The 27,224-nt window shown below is 42.4% G+C and overlaps 1 protein-coding gene across 3 annotated transcripts in view; it reads left to right on the top strand.

Moving 5' to 3' along the window:
• The window catches only part of ATP1A3 (ATPase Na+/K+ transporting subunit alpha 3), a 55,133-nt gene that overhangs the window by 10,895 nt on the left and 17,014 nt on the right, over nt 1–27,224 (top strand). Inside the window, exons 1-7 of one of the 3 annotated variants that reach the window (XM_069948772.1) lie at nt 15,292–15,498; nt 23,644–23,757; nt 24,103–24,162; nt 24,315–24,518; nt 25,280–25,393; nt 25,606–25,740; nt 26,905–27,022. In XM_069948772.1, the coding sequence (XP_069804873.1) occupies nt 15,487–15,498; nt 23,644–23,757; nt 24,103–24,162; nt 24,315–24,518; nt 25,280–25,393; nt 25,606–25,740; nt 26,905–27,022 (757 nt within the window). In that variant the 5' untranslated portion in view covers nt 15,292–15,486. Of the gene's footprint in view, nt 1–15,291; nt 15,499–22,948; nt 23,144–23,643; nt 23,758–24,102; nt 24,163–24,314; nt 24,519–25,279; nt 25,394–25,605; nt 25,741–26,904; nt 27,023–27,224 lie in introns of those variants that run through there. The other 2 variants (XM_069948771.1, XM_069948774.1) reach the window with 2 other exon arrangements.

Raw genomic sequence — 27,224 nt, 5'->3', positions numbered from 1 at the left:
AAGGCAGGTGTATGGTGCTGTATATACTATGATAAGGCAGGTGTATGGTGTATATACTATGATAAGGCTGGTGTATATACTATGATAAGACAGGTGTATGGTGTATATACTATGATAAGGCAGGTGTATGGTGTATATACTATGATAAGGCAAGTGTATATACTATGATAAGGCAGGTGTATGGTGTATATACTATGATAAGGCAGGTGTATGGTGCTGTATATACTATTATAAGGCAGGTGTATGGTGCTGTATATACTATAATAAGGCATGTATATGGTGCTGTATATACTATGATAAGGCAGGTGTATGGTGTATATACTATGATAAGGCAGGTGTATGGTGTATATACTATGATAAGACAGGTGTATATACTATGATAAGGCAGGTGTATGGTGTATATACTATGATAAGGCAGGTGTAAGGTGTATATACTATGATAAGACAGGTGTATGGTGTATATACTATTATATAAGGCAGGTGTATGGTGCTGTATATACTATGATAAGGCAGGTGTATGGTGTATATACTATGATAAGACAGGTGTATGGTGTATATACTATGATAAAACAGGTGTATGGTGCTGTATATACTATTATAAGGCAGGTGTATGGTGCTGTATATACTATGATAAGGCAGGTGTATGGTGCTGTATATACTATGATAAGGCAGGTGTATGGTGCTGTATATACTATGATAAGGCAGGTGTATGGTGCTGTATATACTATGATAAGGCAGGTGTATGGTGTGTATACTATGATAAGGCAGGTGTATGGTGCTGTATATACTATGATAAGGCAGGTGTATGCTGTATATACTATGATAAGGATGGTGTATATAATATGATAAGGCAGGTGTATGGTGTATATACTATGATAAGGCAGGTGTAAGGTGTATATACTATGATAAGGCAGGTGTATGGTGTATATACTATTATATAAGGCAGGTGTATGGTGCTGTATATACTATGATAAGGCAGGTGTATGGTGTATATACTATGATAAGACAGGTGTATGGTGTATATACTATGATAAAACAGGTGTATGGTGCTGTATATACTATTATAAGGCAGGGGTATGGTGCTGTATATACTATGATAAGGCAGGTGTATGGTGCTGTATATACTATGATAAGGCAGGTGTATGGTGTGTATACTATGATAAGGCAGGTGTATGGTGCTGTATATACTATGATAAGGCAGGTGTATGCTGTATATACTATGATAAGGATGGTGTATATAATATGATAAGGCAGGTGTATGGTGTATATACTATGATAAGGCAGGTGTATGGTGTATATACTATGATAAGGCAGATGTATGGTGCTGTATACACTATAATAAGGCAGGTGTATGGTGTATATACTATGATAAGACAGGTGTATGGTGTATATACTATTATATAAGGCAGGTGTATGGTGCTGTATATACTATGATAAGGCAGGTGTATGGTGTATATACTATGATAAGACAGGTGTATGGTGTATATACTATGATAAGGCAGGTGTATGGTGCTGTATATACTATTATAAGGCAGGTGTATGGTGCTGTATATACTATAATAAGGCATGTATATGGTGCTGTATATACTATGATAAGGCAGGTGTATGGTGTATATACTATGATAAGGCAGGTGTATGGTTTATATACTATGATAAGGCAGGTGTATGGTGTATATACTATTATAAGGCAGGTGTATGGTGCTGTATATACTATGATAAGGCAGGTGTATGGTGTATATACTATGATAAGACAGGTGTATGGTGTATATATACTATGATAAGGCAGGTGTATGGTGCTGTATATACTATGATAAGGCAGGTGTATGGTGTATATACTATGATAAGGCAGGTGTATGGTGCTGTATATACTATGATAAGGCAGGTGTATGGTGCTGTATATACTATGATAAGGCAGGTGTATGGTGCTGTATATACTATGATAAGGCAGGTGTATGGTGTATATACTATGATAAGGCAGGTGTATGGTGCTGTATATACTATGATAAGGCAGGTGTATGGTGTGTATACTATGATAAGGCAGGTGTATGGTGCTGTATATACTATGATAAGGCAGGTGTACAGTGTGTGTATATACTATAATAAGGCAGGTGTATTGTGCTGTGTATACTATAAGGGTGGTGTATAGTGTATATATTGTTATAAGGCAGGTGTATGGTGTGTATACTATGATAAGGCAGGTATATGGTGTATATACTATGATAAGGCAGGTGTACAGTGTGTATATAAACTATGATAAGACAGTATATACTGGTTAAAGGGGTTATCCAGTGCTGCAAAAACATGGCCACTTTCTTTCAGAGACAACACGACTCTTGTCTCCAGGTCAGGTGCAGTTTGCATTAAGCTCCATTCATTTTAATAGAACTGAGCAGCAAAACCCCGTCCAAGCTGGAGACAAGAGTGGGGCTGTCTCTGGGAGAAAGTGGCCATGTTTTTGTAGCGCTGGATAACCCCTTTAACCCCGGACCATTATGAAGAGGTTAGCTTGGAGGAATAGAATAGATAGAAAGGAGGGGGTTAAGTATGTTAATGTAGTTGGTAAGGTGAAGACCTCTCCTCATGAGATGTAAGATGGTTATTGGTGGTAAGTTGGGCTAATGGTAGGCCTGTATCTTGGGGAGGGGTTTTACACTCTTCTATAAATACAGGCTTTTGATTGGGCAGTTCACTTAAATTTTTCCAGCTCTGAGTTAGGGACTTTCCAGGGTAAGGCTCCGTTCACACGACGCAAAACTGGCGGAATTCCGCTGTGGAGAATTCCCACCAGCCTCCCTGTCATAAGGACAGTCTATGGCTTTGAGTAGTTTTCATTGTTGTTATTAAGTTGATCTGAGCTGGAAAAGCTAGGCCTGTAGTTGTATTACACTGATAATAATGTTATTTATTTTGGTTTAAATAATTTTTTTTAATATATATATATATATATATATATATATATATATATATTTATTTATTTTTCAATTTTTTTTTATTTACGTTTCGAATTTCAAAAGGTCTTGTGTCTCTTTGTTTTTAATTATTTACCTAGGGGTGGTGTCAGGGCTGCCATCAGCAAGTGCCGGAGCCCACAGCGACTCTAGGGGCCCAGAGAAGGAGAAGGGCCCGGTGTTTTAATGTTCAGCCTGCTCACTGTAGTGAAGGGTGAGGGGCTGAACATCAGAAGACACACCTGCTCACATGACCCAAAGGTCCTCAACCTTACAGTGTGGAGAGCAGCTGGACAAACTGGAAAAGGGAGAAGACTGAGCTGAATGATCTGTGTGTTAGTGCCTTATGCCCCTATTCCACGAGTCGTTTGGAGGAGCAAACGAGCGCTATTAGCGCTCGTTTGCTCCTCGTTCCCCGCTCGCTTCCGCCGCTGTTCAACGCGGCTGCAGCGAGCGGGTGAGTGCGGGAGGGGCGGCGGGGAGCTGCCCGGGGGATCGCTGATCGTCCGGGCAGCCCATAGGATATAGCAGCATCTGCTGCCGACGCTCCTATTCAACGGAGCGACGGCAGCAGATCGCTGCTATATCAGTCGCTTGTTTTTCAACATGTTGAAAAACAAGCGACTGCAACGATCAGCCGACATGAACGATGTCGGCTGATCGTTGCACTCTATTCCACTGGACGAATATCGTTCGTAGCGGCCGATATCGGCCGAATACGAACGATATTGCTCCTTTAAACGACCCCTGGAATAGGGGCTTTAGTGTGTCATTCAGTCTGTGTCAGTCAGTCACAGTTAGTGTCATGCAAAAGGACACTGGTTGACCTCAGGGAGATCAACCAAAACACCATCACGCGTCTCGACGTCAGTATACTATGATAAGGCAGGTGTATGCTGTATATACTATGATAAGGCAGGTGTATGCTGTATATACTATGATAAGGCAGGTGTATGGTGTATATACTATGATAAGGCAGGTGTATGCTGTTTATACTATGATAAGGCAGGTGTATGCTGTTTATACTATGATAAGGCAGGTGTATGCTGTATATACTATGATAAGGCAGGTGTATGGTGTATATACTATAATAAGGCAGGTGTATGGTGTATATACTATAATAAGGCAGGTGTATATATACTATGATAAGGCAGGTGCATGGTATATATACTATGATAAGGCAGGTGTATGGTGCTGTATATATACTATGATAAGGCAGGTGTATGGTGCTGTATATACTATGATAAGGCAGGTGTATGGTGCTGTATATATACTATGATAAGGCAGGTGCATGGTATATATACTATGATAAGGCAGGTGTATGGTGTATATATACTATGATAAGGCAGGTGTATGGTGCTGTATATATACTACGTAAGGCAAGTGTATGGTGTATATACTATGATAAGGCAGGTGTATGGCGTATATACTATGATAAGGCAGGTGTATGGTGTATATACTATGATAAGGCAGGTGTATGGTGCTGTATATATACTATGATAAGGCAAGTGTATGGTGTATATACTATGATAAGGCAGGTGTATATACTATGATAAGGCAGGTGTATGGTGCTGTATATACTATGATAAGGCACGTGTATGGTGCTGTATATACTATGATAAGGCAGGTGTATGGTGCTGTATATACTATGATAAGGCACGTGTATGGTGTATATACTATGATAAGGCAGGTGTATATACTATGATAAGGCACGTGTATGGTGTATATACTATGATAAGGCAGGTGTATGGTGTATATACTATGATAAGGCAGGTGTATGGTGCTGTATATACTATGATAAGGCAGGTGTATGGTGTATATACTATGATAAGGCAGGTGCATGGTGTATATACTATGATAAGGCAGGTGTATGGTGCTGTATATACTATGATAAGGCAGGTGTATGGTGCTGTATATACTATGATAAGGCACGTGTATGGTGTATATACTATGATAAGGCAGGTGTTTGGCCGAGATACAGCCGGACCTTGGAGTGTTATTTCGTGACGCCAGTGCCGGAATGGCACACCTGCTTTTATTTGACAAGGCCGGTTGTACCTTTTCCCCCTGTGGTCAAAGTCCTGCCGGGTTGCTACGGGGTCCCATGGATTAGAGTGTTCACGGATGTTGTAATCAAGGATGGCCAGAGTGTGATAGTGACCCTCCCGGATTATAGGAACCACCACCCACAGACAGGGGAAGTGCCCCAAGGCTGCGGTGTGTGCTGTGTTGGTGGATAGCGGGAAATCACAGATTCTCTTTAACGTAAGGAGAACTGGTTTACTAGTTGCAAATGTGCAGCAGGTCATAAAGAATCAGCAGTATGAGGTTTTTCTGTATAAAGCACTTGGTAACACACAAAAACACAGAAAAATGCAACAGCTCACCGCAACAGCAAGATACAGACCCACCATAGACATGAAAATAATTAACCCCTTAACGACATCGGGCGTAAATTTACGCCCTGATGCCGGTAAGGGAGTTCAGAGCGGGGCCGCGCGGCGGCCCCGCTCTGAACCGCGCCGGTCCCGGGTGCCGCGTGTAGCCCGGGACCGTAGGTATTAGCGGGCACGGTCCGATCGCCGTGCCCGCTAATACAGTAATCAGATGCAGCTGTCAAACATGACAGCTGCATCCGATTACTGGATCCAGCATCTCCCTGGTGTCTAGTGGCGGAGATCGCTCCCCCGGGATGTTATCCCGGAGGAGCGATCTCCGTAAATGAAGCCGGCCGGGGACCGCTCCAAGATGGCGCCGTCCCCGGCTCGGCACTCGTTTACTTCCGGCTGCAGCAGCCGGAAGTAAACGAGTGCCTATCTCATGGATCTCTGCAGCATATCTATGCTGCAGAGATCTCTATGAGAGATCAATCCACTTATACTAGAAGTCCCCCAGGGGGGCTTCTAGTATAAGTGTAAAAGTTAAAAAAAAAAGTGTCATTATTAGTAAAAAGCCCCTCCCCTAATAAAAGTCTGAATCACCCCCCTTTTCCCAGGTTATAAATAAAAGTAAATAAATAAATAAACATGTTTGCTATCGCCGCGTGCGTAATCGCCCGAACTATTAATTAATCACATTCCTGATCTCGTACCGGTAAATGGCGTCAGCGCAAAAAAATCCCAAAGTGCAAAATTGCGCATTTTTGGTCGCATCAAATCCAGAAAAATTGTAATAAAAAGCGATCAAAAAGTCGTATATGCGCAATCAAGGTACCGATAGAAAGAACACATCATGGCGCAAAAAATGACACCTGACACAGCCCCATAGACCAAAGGATAAAAGCGCTATAAGCCTGGGAATGGAGCGGTTTTAAGTGTCGTATATTTGTTGACAATGGTTTAAATTTTTTACAGGCCATCAGATACAATATAAGTTATACATGTTACATATCGTTTTAATCGTAACGACTTGAGGAACATATATAACAAGTCAGTTTTACCCCAGGGCGAATGGCGTAAAAACACATTTCCCCCAAATAAACAAAATGCGTTTTTTTTTTCAATTTCACCACACTTTGAATTTTTTTCTGGTTTCGCAGTGTACTTTATGCAAAAATTCAGCCTGTCATTGCAAAGTACAATTAGTGACGCAAAAAATAAGGGCTCATGTGGGTCTCTAGGTGGAAAAATGCAAGTGCTATGGCCTTTTATGCACAAGGAGGAAAAACCGAAAACGCAAAAATCGAAATTTGCTCTGTCCTTAAAGGGTTAAAAGCAGCCCCCCCAACTGCCCAAAAAATTCCCACAAAAATAATGAGTCTCTTGGTTACTATTTGCAAACAGCGTAAACTGCCTCACCACGATAAGGTGGACTCATATTGAGGCAGACCCTACACTGTATGTACACTAAGGCCTCTCCATGGCGTATAATACGCCTATGCTCTGGGCATGCATTATTTTTGCAGGTATTAGACGGATCTTGCATGCCCAGAGCATAGGCGTATTATACGCCATGGAGAGGCCATAGTGTACATACAGTGTAGGGTCTGCCTCGATATGAGTCCACCTTATCGTGGTGAGGCAGTTTACGCTGTTTGCAAATAGTAACCAAGAGACTCATTATTTTTGTGGGAATTTTTTGGGCAGTTGGGGGGGGCTGCTTTTAATTATTTTCATGTCTATGGTGGGTCTGTATCTTGCTGTTGCGGTGAGCTGTTGCATTTTTCTGTGTTTTTGTGTGTTTGCAATTTCAGCCATGGCAACGTGCTCCTGCCTAGTGTGAACAGTGTTCTAGGAGAGCTGACCAAATCTTTCCTTTTTTTTCTGTGTTCCACTTGGTAACACACTTGATAATAGTTCCAAATAAATACTTGACAATACAGCAACCTGATCTGTAGTAGAAGTGCAGTGCAGAGGTTGGAGGATGAAGTAAAATACTTAGAAGAAGAACAACAACAACAACAACACCTGTGCCCGTGTATTGACCTTGAATTAGCCTTCACATTACCTTATGCCCACTAGACTCGGCTAAACCTTCCTAGAGGGTGACACAGGCCCCAGACCTTGTTACCTGGGATGAGCGGAATGCTGAGTGTTCCCTGCTGACACCCTCGCTGCAAGATAGAGTTCATAGGCGTACTGCAACTTTGCTCTATCTAGATCAGTTCCTAGCTCTTTGGCTTTTGTGGATACTGTCCTGCTCTGTGACACTCCTTGTCCTCGGCGTGGGTTGAGGTTGTCTCTGGCTTGTCCTCTCCTAAGAGGGGTTTAACAGTGCATTGAGCTGTGTAGCGTTACTAGAGAGAGAGTTGTTAGAGGTGTACTGTCTTGCATCCATCCCATACAGGGTTCTAGCTATGACTGACTCTTGAGGTACGGGGACCTGGCAGAGGACCAGGGCCCAGATAGGACCACTGTGGAGATCTATCTAGCTTGCATTCTTTCTCCATAATCCCCAACAGGAAAGACCTTTGCTCCTCCTCCACCCATGTGACTTACTTCCCCAGTGTGACTAACATGCGCTGTGAGTGGGTGAAGAGTGCAATAGGAGAGAAGAAAACTAGACTCCTACTGGTCTACAGATTCAGGTGACACGTAGAGAAACAAGAACCCTTTACATCATTCAGCTGTGCGGCTTCCAAATACACATTTGTAATACATCTAGTGGCGAACTTTAGTACTACTTTCATCACCACACAAATACAATACTGTAAATACAGACATTTGCGAGGGGTGTATAGAACTGTAACACCTGTGGTAGGAAACCACATATATACTATGATAAGAGAGGTGAATGGTGTATATACTATGATAAGACAGGTGTATGGTGTATATATACTATGATAAGACAGGTGTATGGTGTATATATACTATGATAAGACAGGTGTATGGTGTATATATACTATGATAAGGCAGGTGTATGGTGTATATATACTATGATAAGGCAGGTGTATGGTGTATGTACTATGATAAGACAGGTGTATGGTGTATGTACTATGATAAGGTAGGTTTATTGTGTATATACTATAATAAGGCAGGTGTATGGTGTATATATACTATGATAAGGCAGGTGTATGGTGTATGTACTATGATAAGGTAGGTTTATTGTGTATATACTATAATAAGGCAGGTGTATGCAGTAGCGGATTATAATAGGTCCTTTTCCCGGGGCCCTAAGCTCCTGGGGGCCCATGGCCACCCAAACAGACTTATACTTTCAGTGGTGTATTGTCCCTGGCTATAGTTTTGCCATGATTTGCAAACAATTGCGGCTTTTTTACCTCAATTTTTCACAAAACAGGGTATCATGACATTATCTATTCTGTACTATGAATACTTAGTTACAGCCCGGGGCCTATGGTAAAGTTAATCCGCCCCTGGGTATATGGTGCTGTATATATATTATGATAAGGCAGGTGTATGGTGTATAAAATGATAAGGCAGGTGTATGGTGTATATACTATGATAAGGCAGGTGTATGGTGTATATATACTATGATAAGTCAGGTGTATGGTGTATATACTATGATAAGGCAGGTGTATGGTGTATATACTATAATAAGGCAGGTGTATGGTGTATATACTATAATAAGGCAGGTGTATATACTATGATAAGACAGGTGTATGGTGTGTATATATACTATGATAAGGCAGGTGTATGGTGTATATACTATAATAAGGCAGGTGTATGGTGTATATACTATAAGGCAGGTGTATGGTGTATATACTATGATAAGGCAGGTGTATGGTTTATATACTATGATAAGGCAGGTGTATGGTGTATATACTATGATAAGGCAGGTGTATGGTGTATATACTATGATAAGGCAGGTGTATGGTGCTGTATATACTATGAAAAGGCAGGTGTATGGTGTATATACTATGATAAGGCAGGTGTATGGTGCTGTATATACTATGATAAGGCAGGTGTATGGTGTATATACTATAATAAGGCAGGTGTATATACTATGATAAGACAGGTGTATGGTGTGTATATATACTATGATAAGGCAGGTGTATGGTGTATATACTATAATAAGGCAGGTGTATGGTGTATATACTATAAGGCAGGTGTATGGTGTATATATTATGATAAGGCAGGTGTATGGTGTATATATATCATGATAAGGCAGGTGTATGGTGTATATACTATGATAAGGCAGGTGTATGGTTTATATACTATGATAAGGCAGGTGTATATACTATGATAAGGCAGGTGTATGGTGTATATATACTATGATAAGGCAGGTGTATGCTGTATATACTATGATAAGGCAGGTGTATGGTGTATATATTATGATAAGGCAGGTGTATGGTGTATATGCTATGATAAGGCAGGTGTATGGTGTATATACTATGATAAGGCAGGTGTATGGTGTATATACTATGATAAGGCAGGTGTATGGTGTATATACTATAATAAGGCAGGTATATGGTGTATATACTATGATAAGGCAGGTGTATGGTGTATATATTATGATAAGGCAGGTGTATGGTGCTGTATATACTATGATAAGGCAGGTGTATATACTATGATAAGGCAGGTATATGGTGCTGTATATACTATGATAAGGCAGGTGTATGGTGTATATACTATGATAAGGCAGGTGTATGCTGTATATACTATGATAAGGCAGGTGTATGGTGCAGTATATACTATGATAAGGCAGGTGTATGGTGTATATGCTATGATAAGGCAGGTGTATGGTATATATACTATGATAAGCCAGGTGTATGGTGCTGTATATACTATGATAAGGCAGGTGTATGGTGCTGTATATACTATGATAAGGCAGGTGTATGGTGCTGTATATACTATGATAAGGCTGGTGTATATACTATGATAAGGCAGGTGTATGGTGTATATACTATGATAAGGCAGGTGTATGGTGCAGTATATACTATGATAAGGCAGGTGTATGTTGTATATACTATGATAAGGCAGGTGTATGGTGCTGTATATACTATGATAAGGCAGGTGTATGGTGCTGTATATACTATGATAAGGCAGGTGCATGGTGCTGTATATACTATGATAAGAAAGGTGTATGGTGCTGTATATACTATGATAAGGCAGGTGTATGGTGCTGTATATACTATGATAAGGCAGGTGTATGGTGCTGTATATACTATGATAAGAAAGGTGTATGGTGTATATATACTATGATAAGGCAGGTGTATGGTGTATATACTATGATAAGGCAGGTGTATGGTGTATATATACTTTGATAAGGCAGGTGTATGGCGTATATACTATGATAAGGCAGGTGTATGGTGTATATACTATGATAAGGCGGGTGTATGGTGTATATACTATGATAAGGCGGGTGTATGGTGTATATACTATGATAAGGCGGGTTTATGGTGCTGTATATACTATGATAAGGCAGGTGTATGGTGTATATACTATGATAAGGCAGGTGTATGGTGTATATACTATGATAAGGCAGGTGTATGGTGTATATATTATAATAAGGCAGGTGTATGGTGTATATACTATGATAAGACAGGTGTATGGTGTATATACTATGATAAGGCAGGTGTATTGTTCAGTATATACTATGATAAGGCAGGTGTATGGTGCTGTATATACTATAATAAGACAGGTGTATGGTGTATATACTATGTTACGGCAGGTGTATGATGTTGTATATACTATGATACGGCAGGTGTGTGCGTATATATATATGTTTGGTGTATATGTACTATAAAGCAGGTAACTTGCAGATACATTGAGGTTTCCACTTAGAATAGATGACTATATATGTTGTTTCATTATAATTGCATTAGATGTTTGTTCACACCTTCCGGTTTTAAACAAAGTCGGGAATGGATATATAAAGCCTCGATCTCCCAGTCCTCCCTTTATACGTGGCCTGCATTTATGGCTTTGTATTCAATAATTGCAATTATAATCCTGATAATGTGAACACCGCCTTAGGGAAGGTTGTTTCCTAAAGAGAATTAATTGCTCCAGTTGCAAAGAGAAAATCCCAAGATGGCTGTCGAACACCTGAATGCACCTCGGTTGCCCTGTGTGTATTAAACTGGGATTTAGTATTAACCCCTTGGTTATTGAAAGCGTTGGCTGCACTGTGCTGAGCTGTACACTAGAGGTCCCTCTCGCTGCAAGTCGGTGACAGATGACATGAATGATGCCTCCAGTCACATTTGCATGTGGGAACACGGTGTCATCCAGATCGCTTGCTCAGCAGCTTTTAAGCCTGACCCTGGACTGTACAGATATAGCAGAACTCAATTCCCACCTGACTACATTGGCGATGTGTCATGATACCTCCTGGCTGAGCGCATAATGCTGCAGGTCTGCCAGCCGGGCTGTGGAAAATTACTGACTAGGATATATCCCAGGGTGGCAGCTCATGATAAACTCAGCCCTGCTACATCTGTATACTTGATGTGGTATAACAGATGGATATGCTGCTTTCTTTCATTTATGGACCAAACCTTCTTAAAGGGGTTATCCACCTAAAAGCGAAAAAATAAAATGCTAGCTGCTCTTACTCACCAAGCCCCCCTGAGTATTTTGAGCCGACTCCCGTCTTTCTAGCTGCTGCCATTCTTGAGTTACAAGTTTTTCTAAAAGCCGATCTATAACCAAGATAGGAAACTACATTTCCCATCATGCATTTCCCTGATTGATCCACTTGCATACTCGCCCCCTTAGCTTTCTTATCTGCCCACTGCTGTCATCACAGGACTGTTTTTTTCCCACTGATTTTGCATCACATCACCCCAGTATGTATTCCATACTAGCTGATGATGTAGCAGAGCTGACACGCGCATGGTGTAGCAGGGCTGAGGCGTACAGTACATGGTGTAGCTATGTGCTGGATAATGGGCATCTGTTTACTGAGGGTGAGGGGTGTGGTGTAGGTTTAGATCTCTGCTTGCTGAATTTCAATGAAAAGATTCTAGTTCCATCCAGACTCTAACAACATCTATAACACTTATATACATATAAAGAGCTGTGACACAAAGACAGGTACATATGCCTGCATTCACTGACAACAAGCAGAGATAGAACTATAACGTTTCATATTATAGAAATCTAGGCTCAGGGACACATGTAAGTCTATGGATGCAGCACAGGTGCATGGCTAACCCGGCCCCCAGCGAGAAGATCACATGTCCTGTGACTAAAAAAAAGGGAGGGGGTAGAGTGAGCTGAGTCAGAGTGGACCTAGAATAGATGATTTTAGACTTCCAGAGCGGATGTCTGGGGGTTCCTGTTGCTTTATTCATAGCAAGGCTAGGCCACGATCACTGTTTAGTACATAGGAAATCTCTTTCAGTTCCTTTACACCCTGAATAATAGTGGTGGCCCGAGCGTTGGATCCCCCTCTCCTTTGATGACCGTATTCCCAAATGGCGCACATGGACATGGTTCTTCTGTTGCATAAACCCATTCTAAAGGATTACACACTTTCTAAACTGGTATACAGTATTGCTCAGTGACTACTATGGAAGCATCCCTATTAGCAGGAAGGACTATATATAAATGTATAGCCTGCATTATGCTCAGTGCGGCCTCAGGGCGCAGAGCATCGCACATTGATTTACAGAACACAGAAGAGAGAATCCCTTTGTGATACGTCAGTGCTCGGGCCCTGCAGCTAATATAACACACATCATTGGTAAGGTTCCTTTATGATCGCTATAAATGGGTCATTCAGTGCACAATATTTGCAACAATTAATATAATTTTCCTAATTGTTCCTAGTCTTGCAAATGTTGTCCCTAGTCTTGCAACACAAGGCCATGTTCACACACTGTATTTGTTAGTAAGACAATGGCCAGGTTGCAACAAAATCTATCAGCACTGCATAATTGCATAGCAATGTAAGGAACAACGGCCGTAGCATACACACCCTGTATACATTACGGCCATTGTTCTCTGTGGTCACACAAAATAATTGACAAATCTTTCGAGTATGGCTCCCGACCGTACTTTACACTGTGGTCAATGGTTAATTGGAGTTCGGGCACACTCGAATGTACACTTGATTGTGCCCGCTTTTCAATTACAAAGACAGTGGCCGTTGTTTGACATGGCCGTGTCAAACAATGGCCGATGTTCTTACAGAGTGTGAACATGGTCGACAGCAAACAAGCCCTTAGGGCTACACTAAGGGCCCTATTCCAACGGACGATTATCGTTTGCACAATCGCTAACCATTAACGATCTCAAACGACCTCTATTGCGAAAGACCTGAAAACATTCACTCATTTCCATGGAACGATAATCGTTACTTATGATCGTAATTGTGATCGTTCTTTCTTCGCTATTTCTTTGCTTTTGCGAACGACTGAACAATGTCTTATTCAATGCGAACGATTTGCGAACGAGCAACGATAAAAATAGGTCCAGGTCTTATAAAGCGATCAACGATTTCTCATTCGGTCGTTAATCGTTAACTGCATTTCAACCGAACGATTATCGTTTAGATTCGAATGATTTAACGATAATCTGAACGATAATCGTTCGGTGGAATAGGGCCCTAAGTATAAAGTCATGGAGCCTCTGCGTGCAGCCATACTGTACATGCTGTGTAAGTATTCTCCCGTACAGCACTGGGGCATGCTGCCATGAAATCAGAGAGTTACAGAGATACAATATGGGCCCAAAAGTTGGGGTCCCCCTGTCTGTGTTACCCTATTAGTCTTGCACACCCTGTCAGCTACATCTGGGTTCTGTAGTTTTCCAGCACGACAGGCACAGGTTGGGGGGGCTGTCCTAACAGATGACAATTTACAGCACGCCGTATTTATGGATCATGTAAAAAACATGTACACACGCAGGAAATGGCCCCGACACAGTGACTAGTAGTCATAGTCAATAGGACCCCTGCACGGTTGTGGCATACTATTTTGACAGGTTAAAGTATAGGTATAAACAAAATATATAGGTATAGACAAAATTGTAATGTGAACAAGTCCCTAATTTGAAGAAGAGAGCGTCTATCCATAGGGTAGAGTAATCCTACTGAATAACCTCTAATAATAGTGGAGTTAGTCACCGCGGATTTACAGAATGTGAAATAAAGAAGAGATCTATCATGGGATTAGGATTAGGTGCTGACTTCATTGTAAACTGCATCACATAGATAATATTGGAGGTTTTCTGCCATTTTCATATAGAATCAAAAAGGGAGGGAACAAGATGTCAGCGGCCGGGGCAGGCGATGGTAATAGGCATTGGGAGAGCCGTTTAAATGATAGGATTGGCAGGGGGTTGCCTAGTCTATGAGATTGCTTATACTAACAACCCTATAGTAGTGGCCATCTTGTCCTGTCTCTTACGGCCCTGAGTATAGCGGCCGTACAGGATTGGAAAACCATAGCTGCCCAAGAGTCGTACAAAGCAGATACGCTGCAGTAGATGAGGCTGAGCTGCAGTTCCAGACACAACCTGTGGACATGTATGGCGCTGTTTTTGGAAGAATGCAGCCATCTTATTCTATTCCTATATAACCATTTTAGGGATATATAAGTCTGGGTCTCATTTATTAATATATATAGAGATTTCTTGCCCATAGCAACCAATCAGAGTTCAGCTTTCATTTTACCTGATCAGTTTAAGAAATGAAAACTGAGCTGGGATTGGTTGCTATGGGCAACAAAGAAAGTCTGACTATAAGACGCAATAAATCTCCGCTGTAATCTTCACAATGATGGAGTAGAGCCAGGCAATAATTGGAAATCCTTGATCATTTACAGACTCCTACAAGATGGGAGATTTATCACTTTTTCTTACAGTAAGATCAGTTGTTGCTCATAGCAACCAATCGCAGCTCAGCTTTCATTTCTCCCATTGGTCTGGTAAAATGAAAGCTGAGCTGTGATTGGTTGCTATGAACAACCATAAGGGATCTTACTATAAGACAGCTTGATGGGACTTGATTGTGGATTATGGGGAATTTTTAATCATGGCCTATCCTTTAGAGTAATAAAACTTTTTGACAAGTCCTAGGCCGTCTTTAGAGCCTACATTCACACTACGGAATATGTGCAGAGACTTCAAGCAAATTCTGCCTCCACTTGAAGCTCCGCCCGTCTATATAAGAGGATTCATGGACGTTGATGTCTATTAATGTAGCCAATGGGATAAACTTTGGTCTAACGTAATGTGTTGGGTATTGAGATTCAACCTTAACATACCCTCCTGCAACTTTGACCAAATATCAAGGGGGGGATTTACGAAGGATATGCCCGAGGTGTACGCCAGGGAGAAGGTGCAGATTCGCCCCTTCTCCTTGGCGTACTCCTCCTGTGTGCCCCACTCACCCAATGGGCGGGCTGGCGGAGCTTGCGGTTAGTTATGAGGCAGGGAGGAGGTGTGGCCTCCTCCCGCGCCTCAATTATCATGATTTAAGCCTGCTCGCAGGCGCAAATCTTGATGCAAATCTATACCTGCTGGAATCAGGTGTAGATTTGGTACGCCGGGCACAGATTAGTGTAACTTGAAGCTCCTAGGACCCAATCCACAATCTATAACAGTCGTCTTCCATGTGACCTGTGGGTGGCCATGTACTAGGGTCCAGGTATGGCGGCTATCTCTGGACCCCCTATAGTGATGCCCTTGCTCTTAGCATTTATAGAACAACTACTACAAGGATTTTACATTTCTGAGAACCAATCTTACTAACATATTTGAATGGAAAACACTTAAAGGGGTTATCCACATATGTAAAATGAATGGCCTTCCCATATAAGACTGGTGGAGGACCACTCCCATGTATAGCTTAGATATATACTGGTCACGTAGTTCGTCTAAAGAGGGTTACGGACACTAGATATAAATTGGTCACATAAAGTACTTGGTCTACATGAAAGTATGGCTACTAGATATACAGCATACTAGTCACATGATTTGGCTACTAGATGTATATTAGTCACATAGCCCGGCTATATAGGGGTATTGCTACAAGAGATACTATATATTGGTCACATAGCTGGTCTATACCGAGGTATGACCACTCGATATGCACTGGTGACATAAAGAATCTATAGAGGTATGACCACTCGATATACACTGGTCACATATAGAATCTATAGAGGTATGACCACTCGATATACACTAGTCACATGTAGAATCTATGGAGGTATGACCACTAGATATACACTGATCACATAGACAATCTATAGTGAGGTATGACCACTAGAAATAAACTAGTCGAAGATAGAATCTGTGAAGGTATGACCACTAGATATACACTGATCACATAGACAATCTAAACTGAGGTATAACCACTAGAAATACACTAGTCACATATAGAATCTATGGAGGTATGACCACTAGATATACACTGATCACATAGACAATCTAAACTGAGGTATAACCACTAGAAATACACTAGTCACATGTAGAATCTATGGAGGTATGACCACTAGATATACACTGATCACATAGACAATCTAAACTGAGGTATGACCACTAGAAATACACTAGTCACATATAGAATCTATGGAGGTATGACCACTAGATATACACTGATCACATAGACAATCTATAGTGAGGTATGACCACTAGATAGATTCTCTATGTAAATAGAGTATATCTGGAGGTATGACCACAAGAAATACACTGGTCTAGAGAATCTATACAGAGGTATGACTACTAAATCTATACTGGTCACATAGACAGTCTATATGGAGGCATGACCACTAGACTGGTCACATATAACCAGTGGTATAGGAGCCCCTAGGTATATCCTGAGACTCTACCCGTGTCAATGTTTTAAATTGCATTCTATTATGATGGTGGTCCTCCTTACCAGAATTATTAGGGACTACATAAGCTATGGGTATAGCCCCCCTGCCCTCAAAAGCAGACTTGTGATTTTTGTGCTTACATTCACTGTATAGTAATACTAACATGATAACATGAAATTCATTTATATAACAATGTCATTTCAAGAGAATGATTTTGTTGGGGTCCCCTTGGTCTCCCCTCTAAGTGATAGCAGAACACACAGCAGATGCTGCCATTGCTGCAGTGTTGGCTCCGAGCCAAAGGACTTTCCCATTCTGTGGATTTTGTCGCCGGTGCTGCCTTTCCCGCAGTGCTGCAGAGACAAGGTCACAGATGGATTATAAGGACCAAGGTTATACGCTATGTGTGGGCAGGCAGCGGGGGGCACACCGACACCACAGCCTCTGGAGAACACAGGCGTTTACTGCAAAGGGTTAAGGGCAGATACTATATAGGGTTAGTTGGCGGCGAGAGATTTCTGTCAGCCCGAATAGGCAGATGGAGGGTGAGGGACGGTAATTGGTGTATCGGATGAGAGGCAGAGCGTAGAAAGATGACTATGAGCCGGGCAGAGGCATGATGGGAGATGCAAGGTGGGGTAGGAGGGAGGGGGAGCTGACTGCGTCTCTGCTGCCCATCCGTCCGTAGCTGGGATTTTCTTCCAGCGCCATTTTAGGATGCTGATTTCATTGCTGTCTCTTTCACAGCTATTAACCGGTTCAGCCCTGATGTAATCCTGTCTATATACAAGTAGTAGGCAACACTGGGCATCATGCAGAGAAGGGGTGCATGCTGATCTCAAGTGTCTAGAGTACATACTATTAAATGCTGAGTAGTATATACAGTACATCGGGATGTTATAATTTATCTAGACCATATAGGCTCATTATTAGGTTTAATGGGAGCTCTGCTTTGGAATATAATGTGACAGTAGCCCATGTAGACCCCCTATCTTTCTGCATAGTGTTTTACCTATGCGCCCTGTTGGGTGGAAGAAGGGTACAATATGTAAGATGGGAAATTGATATATGACGGATTTGTTCTTTAAGACCTGGGTGGTGATCTATAGTCAGTTGTAATGGAGGCCATGTTGGTTGTCATCCTGCTATAGCATTTTAGAAGACAATGACCTGTATTGGGCAGGTGCATTAGGTGAAAAGCCCATCCCAATGACCAGCCCAGAGGAGCAGCATGTGCCCCCTTACCTATGGTTTTCCCCTTTACCTATGGCATGCCCCCTTACCTATGGTGTGCCCTTTTACCTATGCCATACCCCCTTAACTATGGCGTGCCCGTTTTACCTATGGAATGCCCCCTTACATATGGCGTGCCCCTTTACCTATGGCATGCCCCCTTACATATGGCGTGCCCCTTTACCTATGGCATGCCCCCTTACATATGGCTTGCCCCTTTATCTATGCCGTGCCCCCTTACCTATGGTGTTCCCCTTTACCTATGGCATGCCCCCTTACCTATAGCGTGCCCCTTTACCTATGGCGTGCCCCTATTACCTATGGCATGCCCCCTTATATATGGCGTGCACACTTACCTATGGTGTGCCCCTTTACCTATGGCGTGCCCCTTAAGCAGAATTCTACTTGCTGTCAATGAATGAGAACATCCTCGCTTACTCTAGGACACAGTACAGACCTAAGCTTGTCGCCAATCTTATTGTACATACATAGTAAGTACCACTGCTGTAGGAGCACACCCTGTCCAGCAGAGGCAGTATTTTCTATGCAAATAGAGACAATGCTACTCCCTTATCACAGCCTCCTGCTCCTCTTCTTTCATCCATACCATTTAACCCCTTAGATGCTGCAGTCTGATGACCACGGCACCTTGTGGGAGGGAGGCGTTCTCTGCTGTTCCATCGACACCTCCATTACACAATCACGGGATGTTAAGCATTTCCATGGCAGCTGGTTGGGCCTGGGTCTGCCATATTAGTGCACCTATTATATGGCAGAGTCTAATAGGATGCCTATCATCCCAACCCCCCAAAATAGTAAACTTCTATAAAATAATGGAACTGAACATTTTAACCCATCCTGCAGAAAGCAGCTGTCATCCGTCCCTAGGGAAATACGGAGGAATCATCGGCCTGTGAAATCCCAAACTATTAAAATATAAATATATACAGTATATAGATTTGGTGTTGCTGTAATTGTAACGTTCTATAGAGTAAAGATGATAAAATTGCTGTTTTTTTCCCATCCTCCTTAAAAATTGTAATCTGCTTAGTCATTAAGGCCCAGAAGAAGTCAGTGACTAAGGGGTTAAGATGGCGACAGTACATGACAAGGGCTATAATGTGTCCGCTGTCAGTCTTTCACATTGCCACCTGGTGGTGGAAGTGGTATTGCAGGTTGCGTGACTTTGCAGTTTCATAGATGAGAGGGATGAGCTTATGGAGAACATTTAGATATTTTAGCAACAAGGAAAAAAAACTTTTTATAGATATTTTGAAAATAAAAGAAAATATTGGCTAAAACATTATCTGAAGTATCTGGAGGAAATTTTTAGGATTTATGGATAGTGATTATGTTCTGTGGTGCAAATACTAAGGAATTATGGAGACAATGTATCTCAAGCTTTTATACACCAGAGTGACAGGGACAATCTGTCCAGTACATGGAAGCATAGTGACAGGAAGCCAATCAGAGATTCTGCTTCCAACCTGTGCTGTTCACTAAGAGAATGTTCTAGGCTCAGAACCACCAAAGCACCAGGCCCCACTCATACTTTGTACCAGCACCCCATTGGCTGTTAGATCCCAAAAAGAACTAGGACCTCTGTGTGACTACACCCTCTATAGATACCAGACTATCTGTACCCTCTATAGATACCCTCTATAGATTCCCATCTATCTGCAGCCTCTATAGATACCCTCTATAGATACCCCACTATCTGCACCCTCAATAGATACCGTACTATCTGCACCCTCTATAGATACCCCACTATCTTCACCCTCTATAATTACCCTACTATCTGCACCCTCTATAGATACCCTACTATCTGCCCCCACTATAATTACCCTACTATCTGCCCCCTCTATAGATACCCCACTATCTGCACCCTCTATAGATACCCCACTATCTGCACCCTATATAGATACCACACTCTATGCACCCTCTATAGATACCCCACTATCTGCACCCTCAATAGATACCGTACTATCTGCACCCTCTATAGATACCCCACTATCTTCACCCTCTATAATTACCCTACTATCTGCACCCTCTATAGATACCCTACTATCTGCCCCCACTATAATTACCCTACTATCTGCCCCCTCTATAGATACCCCACTATCTGCACCCTCTATAGATACCCCACTATCTGCACCCTATATAGATACCACACTCTATGCACCCTCTATAGATACCCCACTATCTGCACCCTCTATAGATACCCCACTATCTGCACCCTATATAGATACCACACTCTATGCACCCTCTATAGATACCACACTATCTGCACCCTCTATAGATACCCCACTATCTGCACCCTCTATAGATACCACACTATCTGCACCCTCTATAGATACCACACTATCTGCACCCTCTATAGATACCCCACTATCTGCACCCTCTATAGATACCCCACTATCTGCACCCTCTATAGATACCACACTATCTGCACCCTCTATAGATACCACACTATCTGCACCCTCTATAGATACCCCACTATCTGCACCCTATATAGATACCCCACTATCTGCACCCTATATAGATACCCCACTATCTTCACCCTCTATAATTACCCTACTATCTGCCCCCACTATAATTACCCTACTATCTGCCCCCTCTATAGATACCCTCTATAGATTCCCCCCTATCTGCAGCCTCTATAGATACCCTCTATAGATACCCCACTATCTGCACCCTCTATAGATACCATACTATCTGCACCCTCTATAGATACCCCACTATCTTCACCCTCTATAATTACCCTACTATCTTCCCCCACTATAATTACCCTACTATCTGCCCCCTCTATAGATACCCCACTATCTGCACCCTCTATAGATACCCCACTATCTGCACCCTATATAGATACCACACTATCTGCACCCTCTATAGATACCCCACTATCTGCACCCTATATAGATACCACACTCTATGCACCCTCTATAGATACCCCACTATCTGCACCCTCTATAGATACCACATTATCTGCACCCTCTATAGATACCCCACTATCTGCACCCTCTATAGATACCCCACTATCTGCACCCTCTATAGATACCCCACTATCTGCACCCTCTATAGATACCACACTATCTGCACCCTCTATAGATACCACACTATCTGCACCCTCTATAGATACCACACTATCTGCACCCTCTATAGATACCACACTATCTGCACCCTCTATAGATACCACACTATCTGCACCCTCTATAGATACCACACTATCTGCACCCTCTATAGATACCACACTATCTGCACCCTCTATAGATACCACACTATCTGCACCCTCTATAGATACCCCACTATCTTCACCCTCTATAATTACCCTACTATCTGCCCCCACTATAATTACCCTACTATCTGCCCCCTCTATAATTACCCTACTATCTGCCCCCTCTATAGATACCCCACTATCTGTACCCTCTATAGATACCCCACTATCTGCACCCTATATAGATACCCCACTATCTGCACCCTATATAGATACCACACTATCTGCACCCTCTATAGATACCACACTATCTGCACCCTCTATAGATACCACACTATCTGCACCCTCTATAGATACCCCACTATCTGCACCCTATATAGATACCCCACTATCTGCACCCTATATAGATACCCCACTATCTGCACCCTATATAGATACCCCACTATCTGCACCCTCTATAGATACCCCACTATCTGCACCCTCTATAGATACCACACTATCTGCACCCTCTATAGATACCCCACTATCTGCACCCTCTATAGATACCCCACTATCTGCACCCTATATAGATACCACACTATCTGCACCCTCTATAGATACCACACTATCTGCACCCTCTATAGATACCACACTATCTGCACCCTCTATAGATACCACACTATCTGCACCCTCTATAGATACCCCACTATCTGCACCCTCTATAGATACCCCACTATCTGCACCCTCTATAGATACCACACTATCTGCACCCTCTATAGATACCACACTATCTGCACCCTCTATAGATACCACACTATCTGCACCCTCTATAGATACCACACTATCTGCACCCTCTATAGATACCCCACTATCTGCACCCTCTATAGATACCACACTATCTGCACCCTCTATAGATACCACACTATCTGCACCCTATATAGATACCCCACTATCTTCACCCTCTATAATTACCCTACTATCTGCCCCCACTATAATTACCCTACTATCTGCCCCCTCTATAATTACCCTACTATCTGCCCCCTCTATAGATACCCCACTATCTGTACCCTCTATAGATACCCCACTATCTGCACCCTATATAGATACCCCACTATCTGCACCCTATATAGATACCACACTATCTGTACCCTCTATAGATACCCCACTATCTGCACCCTATATAGATACCCCACTATCTGCACCCTATATAGATACCCCACTATCTGCACCCTATATAGATACCCCACTATCTGCACCCTCTATAGATAGATTGTGATACAGAACGTTTTCCATGCAGTTACCAGGCTGTAGGCGCCACTTCTACCTCTTATGGCGACTTCTTGGACATATGGTTCTTTATGTTCTCTCATGTGAAGTATCCTTGTGGCTACTGACATCCTGCTAATATGCAAAATGTGCTAGTTGAGATTTTACTGGTTAGTGGTTTCCTGTCTGTTTGCGCAAACCGGATATAGACGTGTGTCTATAGTGTCGGGGCACCAGCTCACCTCCCATGCTAGTACATATAGGAACTTGTGACATTCGGATACATTTAGCTACCATAGAAGCCTGATCCAGATGCCGAGTCCATCTTCAAAGGTTTGTATCAGAAGGGAACACTATCACAAACAGGATACATATCCACCCAGCTTTCCTAGAGAGCCGAATGGCACATTTAACTTGTAGTTTAGATACACCATCCCAGCAGCCATGCTGTACAAAGTCTGAGAGAGCTAGGTAGGTAGGATCTATACAGTGGCCATATGGGTTGTTACCTGAACACCTGAACAAAACATTGAGAATGCTTAGTTATTTGTGATATTTATAGATTGATTTATTTAAAGAGACACTCATCCTAAGGTCTTGTGGAAGCTCGTGGTCATGTGACGGACTTTGCCTCTGTTTAGTCCGGTGGTGTCATGATCTGCTATCTGTTTCTCTTTCTCTCCCATGAAATATTTGTCTGGAATAGATTAATAATAGAAGCAATTGATCAGAAAGCATTTTATACTCAGTGATCAATGTGTATAGTATATGTTTAGGAGATATATCATTATATTCTTTGATTCCTTATGATCTTTCTTTTTCTTGTTTTGCAGTACGGCCGGTCAGATAGTTACCGTGTGGCCACCACGCAGGATAATAAGGAGGGGGATTCTCCCCAGAAGAAGGCCAAGAAAGAAATGGATGATCTCAAGAAAGAAGTGGCCATGGTGAGTCCTACTTGCCTTGTACTTTACACAGTGTTGATATGGTAGGGTCTAGATCTCATTCCTTGCCCAGAGATACAGCATTCTATAATACCTTCCTGAGGTTCAATGATTTGGGGATCTCCTGAGCTCATGATATCATCATTTTTCTTCATAGAAGTGGTTGGACCAATGGGCATTAGCAGAAAGCACAACCCCAAAGGGACCTCAGAGGCCCATGCTGTCCATATCATACAGCTAGGTCCAGGAGATGTCCCATAACTGGGGTAGATTCCTCAGTGAGCAGTGTATGGGGGTTATTTGTGTACCCATTACTGTCCCTAAATAACTTTTTTTTTATATTTGCAGACAGAGCACAAAATGTCAGTGGAGGAAGTGTGTCGGAAATACAACACGGACTGTGTACAGGTTAGTGGTTCATTGATATCACACAGTAATGTACACCGCCTACTTAGATAAAACAATTGCACCTGATCAAAGACATGGCTGAGAACCACAGAGCTACGCCAAAAAATTCGGGCAGTGTCTTTTATCTAATTGTTTTCCTCTTGCTTTTACAGGGGTTGACGCTCAGTAAAGCGGCGGAGATCCTGGCCAGGGATGGTCCCAATGCACTCACTCCCCCACCTACCACACCCGAGTGGATCAAATTTTGCCGTCAGCTGTTCGGTGGCTTCTCCATCCTGTTGTGGATTGGAGCTATTCTCTGCTTTCTGGCATACGGGATCCAAGCGGGTACGGAGGATGACCCCGCAAACGACAATGTGAGCAGACCAGCTATCTGTACATTTGTAATACTGATATTTCTGTCTATTGATCCCGGACGTCGAGAAATGTATCGGCAATGATTGTCAGGGGCACAGGTATAGGAGGGTGAGGGGAGGCAGTTACACCTAGGCTCTGAAACGTAAGGGGCACCTAGGGTCCCTGTGCCACAATAAAAGACAGCAGTATTATGTATAATGTGTTAGATTGGTGGCCCTGTTGGCCCTGTTTTGATTTAGAACCCTGGAGCTTCAAGTTACAACTCTGTGTTAGGCTGGCCATACACTAAATGTAGCTGTCAGCTGAACACTTATTTGGCAAAAAGCTATCACTTCTATACATGTGCATGTTCAGTTTGGCAGAGAATACAAGTGTTCTGAATGGAGAGATGATAGAAAGCAAGGACAAGGGCCTATCTCCTCTGAGAACAAAAGGATTGGGCCTGTAAACCCAACTGCTGATCCTTCTCTCCCCGACATCTGCCATTAGTGAAGAGTTGGCAGGTCACCATACACATCAGATGGTCGACTGGTTCTGGTGTTAGTGGTGTTTGGAGAATGGGGACTAATTTGTTAAACTATTTAACATAGATAAAATGGATAGAGAATGTGAAATTAGAATGTTAATGTCAAGCTACTTGAAACCCTAGAATGATCACTCATGAGGTCTGCTAGTGATACCATGATCTAAATTAGGGGAAAGTGCCTTCTAAAAGTATTGATAACTTATTTCTTGATTGTAGATCTTCTTCTTCTTTTAGCTGTACCTAGGTATTGTGTTAGCCGCGGTGGTGATCATCACTGGTTGCTTCTCCTACTACCAAGAGGCCAAGAGCTCAAAGATCATGGAATCCTTCAAGAACATGGTTCCCCAGGTGTGTATGGTGGTTTGTGTATGGGTCCACCCTGTCTCCAGCTCTCCAGCATTATTTCTCCTTAAACCTTCAATCTTTTTCCATAATTTTTCCCTTCTTGTATTACTTATCTTCTACTCCATTCCCATCAGAACCTTCTCTATTTTCTGTGCTCCACTCATAATCTCTTTGTTCTCACCTATGCTTACTGTTTGTTTCCATTCTTCTCCCAGCAAGCTCTAGTTATCCGAGAAGGTGAAAAGATGCAGCTGAACGCTGAGGAAGTTGTGGTTGGTGACTTGGTGGAGATCAAAGGTGGAGACAGAGTCCCAGCTGATCTTAGGATCATTTCTGCCCATGGTTGCAAAGTGAGTAACAATAATATCAGTAATATCATTTCACCCACATCTCTTAATTTTGCTCCCTTCCAAATCGGTTATATTCATACCTATGTAATCCACACTGAGGAACGTCTACCAAATCTTTGTCCTAGCAAATACCAACAAAACGATAGATGGCTAAAAAAAAGTAATCTTTATTATTGCCTATGGCTATATCCATGTTTTACAGGACTCCCTAGGGCGGCATCCAACCTCTCCAGATGCTGGGAGTCAAATGCAGAGCGTTTAGGTTTGGACGAACATTGCTGAACCCGAACTTTTGGCAAGTTTGCTCAACACTGCACAATATGAATCAAGGATAATAGCCAGTGGTAAAAACATAAAGCGTAGTTTTGTGGCTGTATTTTAATAGTTTACTCTTAATAAAGATTATTTTTTTTTTAGCCCTCAATTTACTTTACCTTTGATTGGTATTTGCTATTGCTCTACGTAGAGGTTATGTTATGTACAGTGGGAAAATTTTAGTTGGTGTTTGCAAATCTTTGTCCTAGTAGCTGTAGTATATCAGATGCTGAAACATCAACATGTCTAAGGTCTCCTGTACATGTCTGTATCATTTAAGGTGAGGAAATACTGATCAGGAAGTCTTTCAGGAGGCTTCAGGAAATCATCAGTAATTCCTGACTGTAAAAACTGAAGGGAAAAAAAAGCCATACTCACCTTCACGAATGCAGCACTGCTCTGTTCTGGCTTCTTCCTCTCCCTTCCTTCTCTGCGAGTGCTGGGGGGGAAGAGAGCGGCCTCTTGTGGTTGGAGGGCATAATCCTGCCAATGGCCATGCCACCCTGTCAAACACAGCGCTGCATGCCGCCAGTTTCAGGGCCAGGCGCAGCTCCCAGCAGTACTTGTTGATGCAGGCCTGGGCTGACCAGCACATCGAAATTCTGGACAGTTTCCAGGTGTACATTCTGAGCTGTCTGGAATTCCGGAAGCTCCCATAGGCTTTTATGGGACATCCTGCTGGAATTTGAAGAGAAACTAGGACAAGATCACTTTGTAAAGAGTGACTTGATTGTCTTCTCTCTACTTTACAAAATATGAATTTCTTCTGTGTCTTTATATTTCTTCTCCTCCTTATTCATTCCTTAACTCTTTGTCTCTTCTTTTCCTCCCTCCCTTCTGCTCTTTTAGGTAGATAACTCTTCCCTGACAGGTGAATCTGAGCCCCAGACTAGGTCACCTGACTGCACTCACGACAACCCTCTTGAGACACGTAACATCACATTCTTCTCCACCAACTGCGTAGAAGGTAATTATACTTTGCTTAGAAGTATAAAAACTATATCCCTGGGGAAGGTTGGCCAATGGTAAGGTAGCCATACACGTTACATGTGTAACTCTCCAACTCTCAAATGGACTTATCTCTACTTTGTATGAAACCGTTTCTCCCCGATGGTAGAAGGGAAAACCTGTCCAAACTTTTTTAGTTGGCTGTTTGCTGGGCAAGCAGC

This window comes from Dendropsophus ebraccatus, chromosome 12 (assembly GCF_027789765.1).
Source record: "Dendropsophus ebraccatus isolate aDenEbr1 chromosome 12, aDenEbr1.pat, whole genome shotgun sequence".
Lineage (NCBI taxonomy): Eukaryota > Metazoa > Chordata > Amphibia > Anura > Hylidae > Dendropsophus > Dendropsophus ebraccatus.
This window is presented reverse-complemented; position numbering and strand designations above follow the sequence as displayed.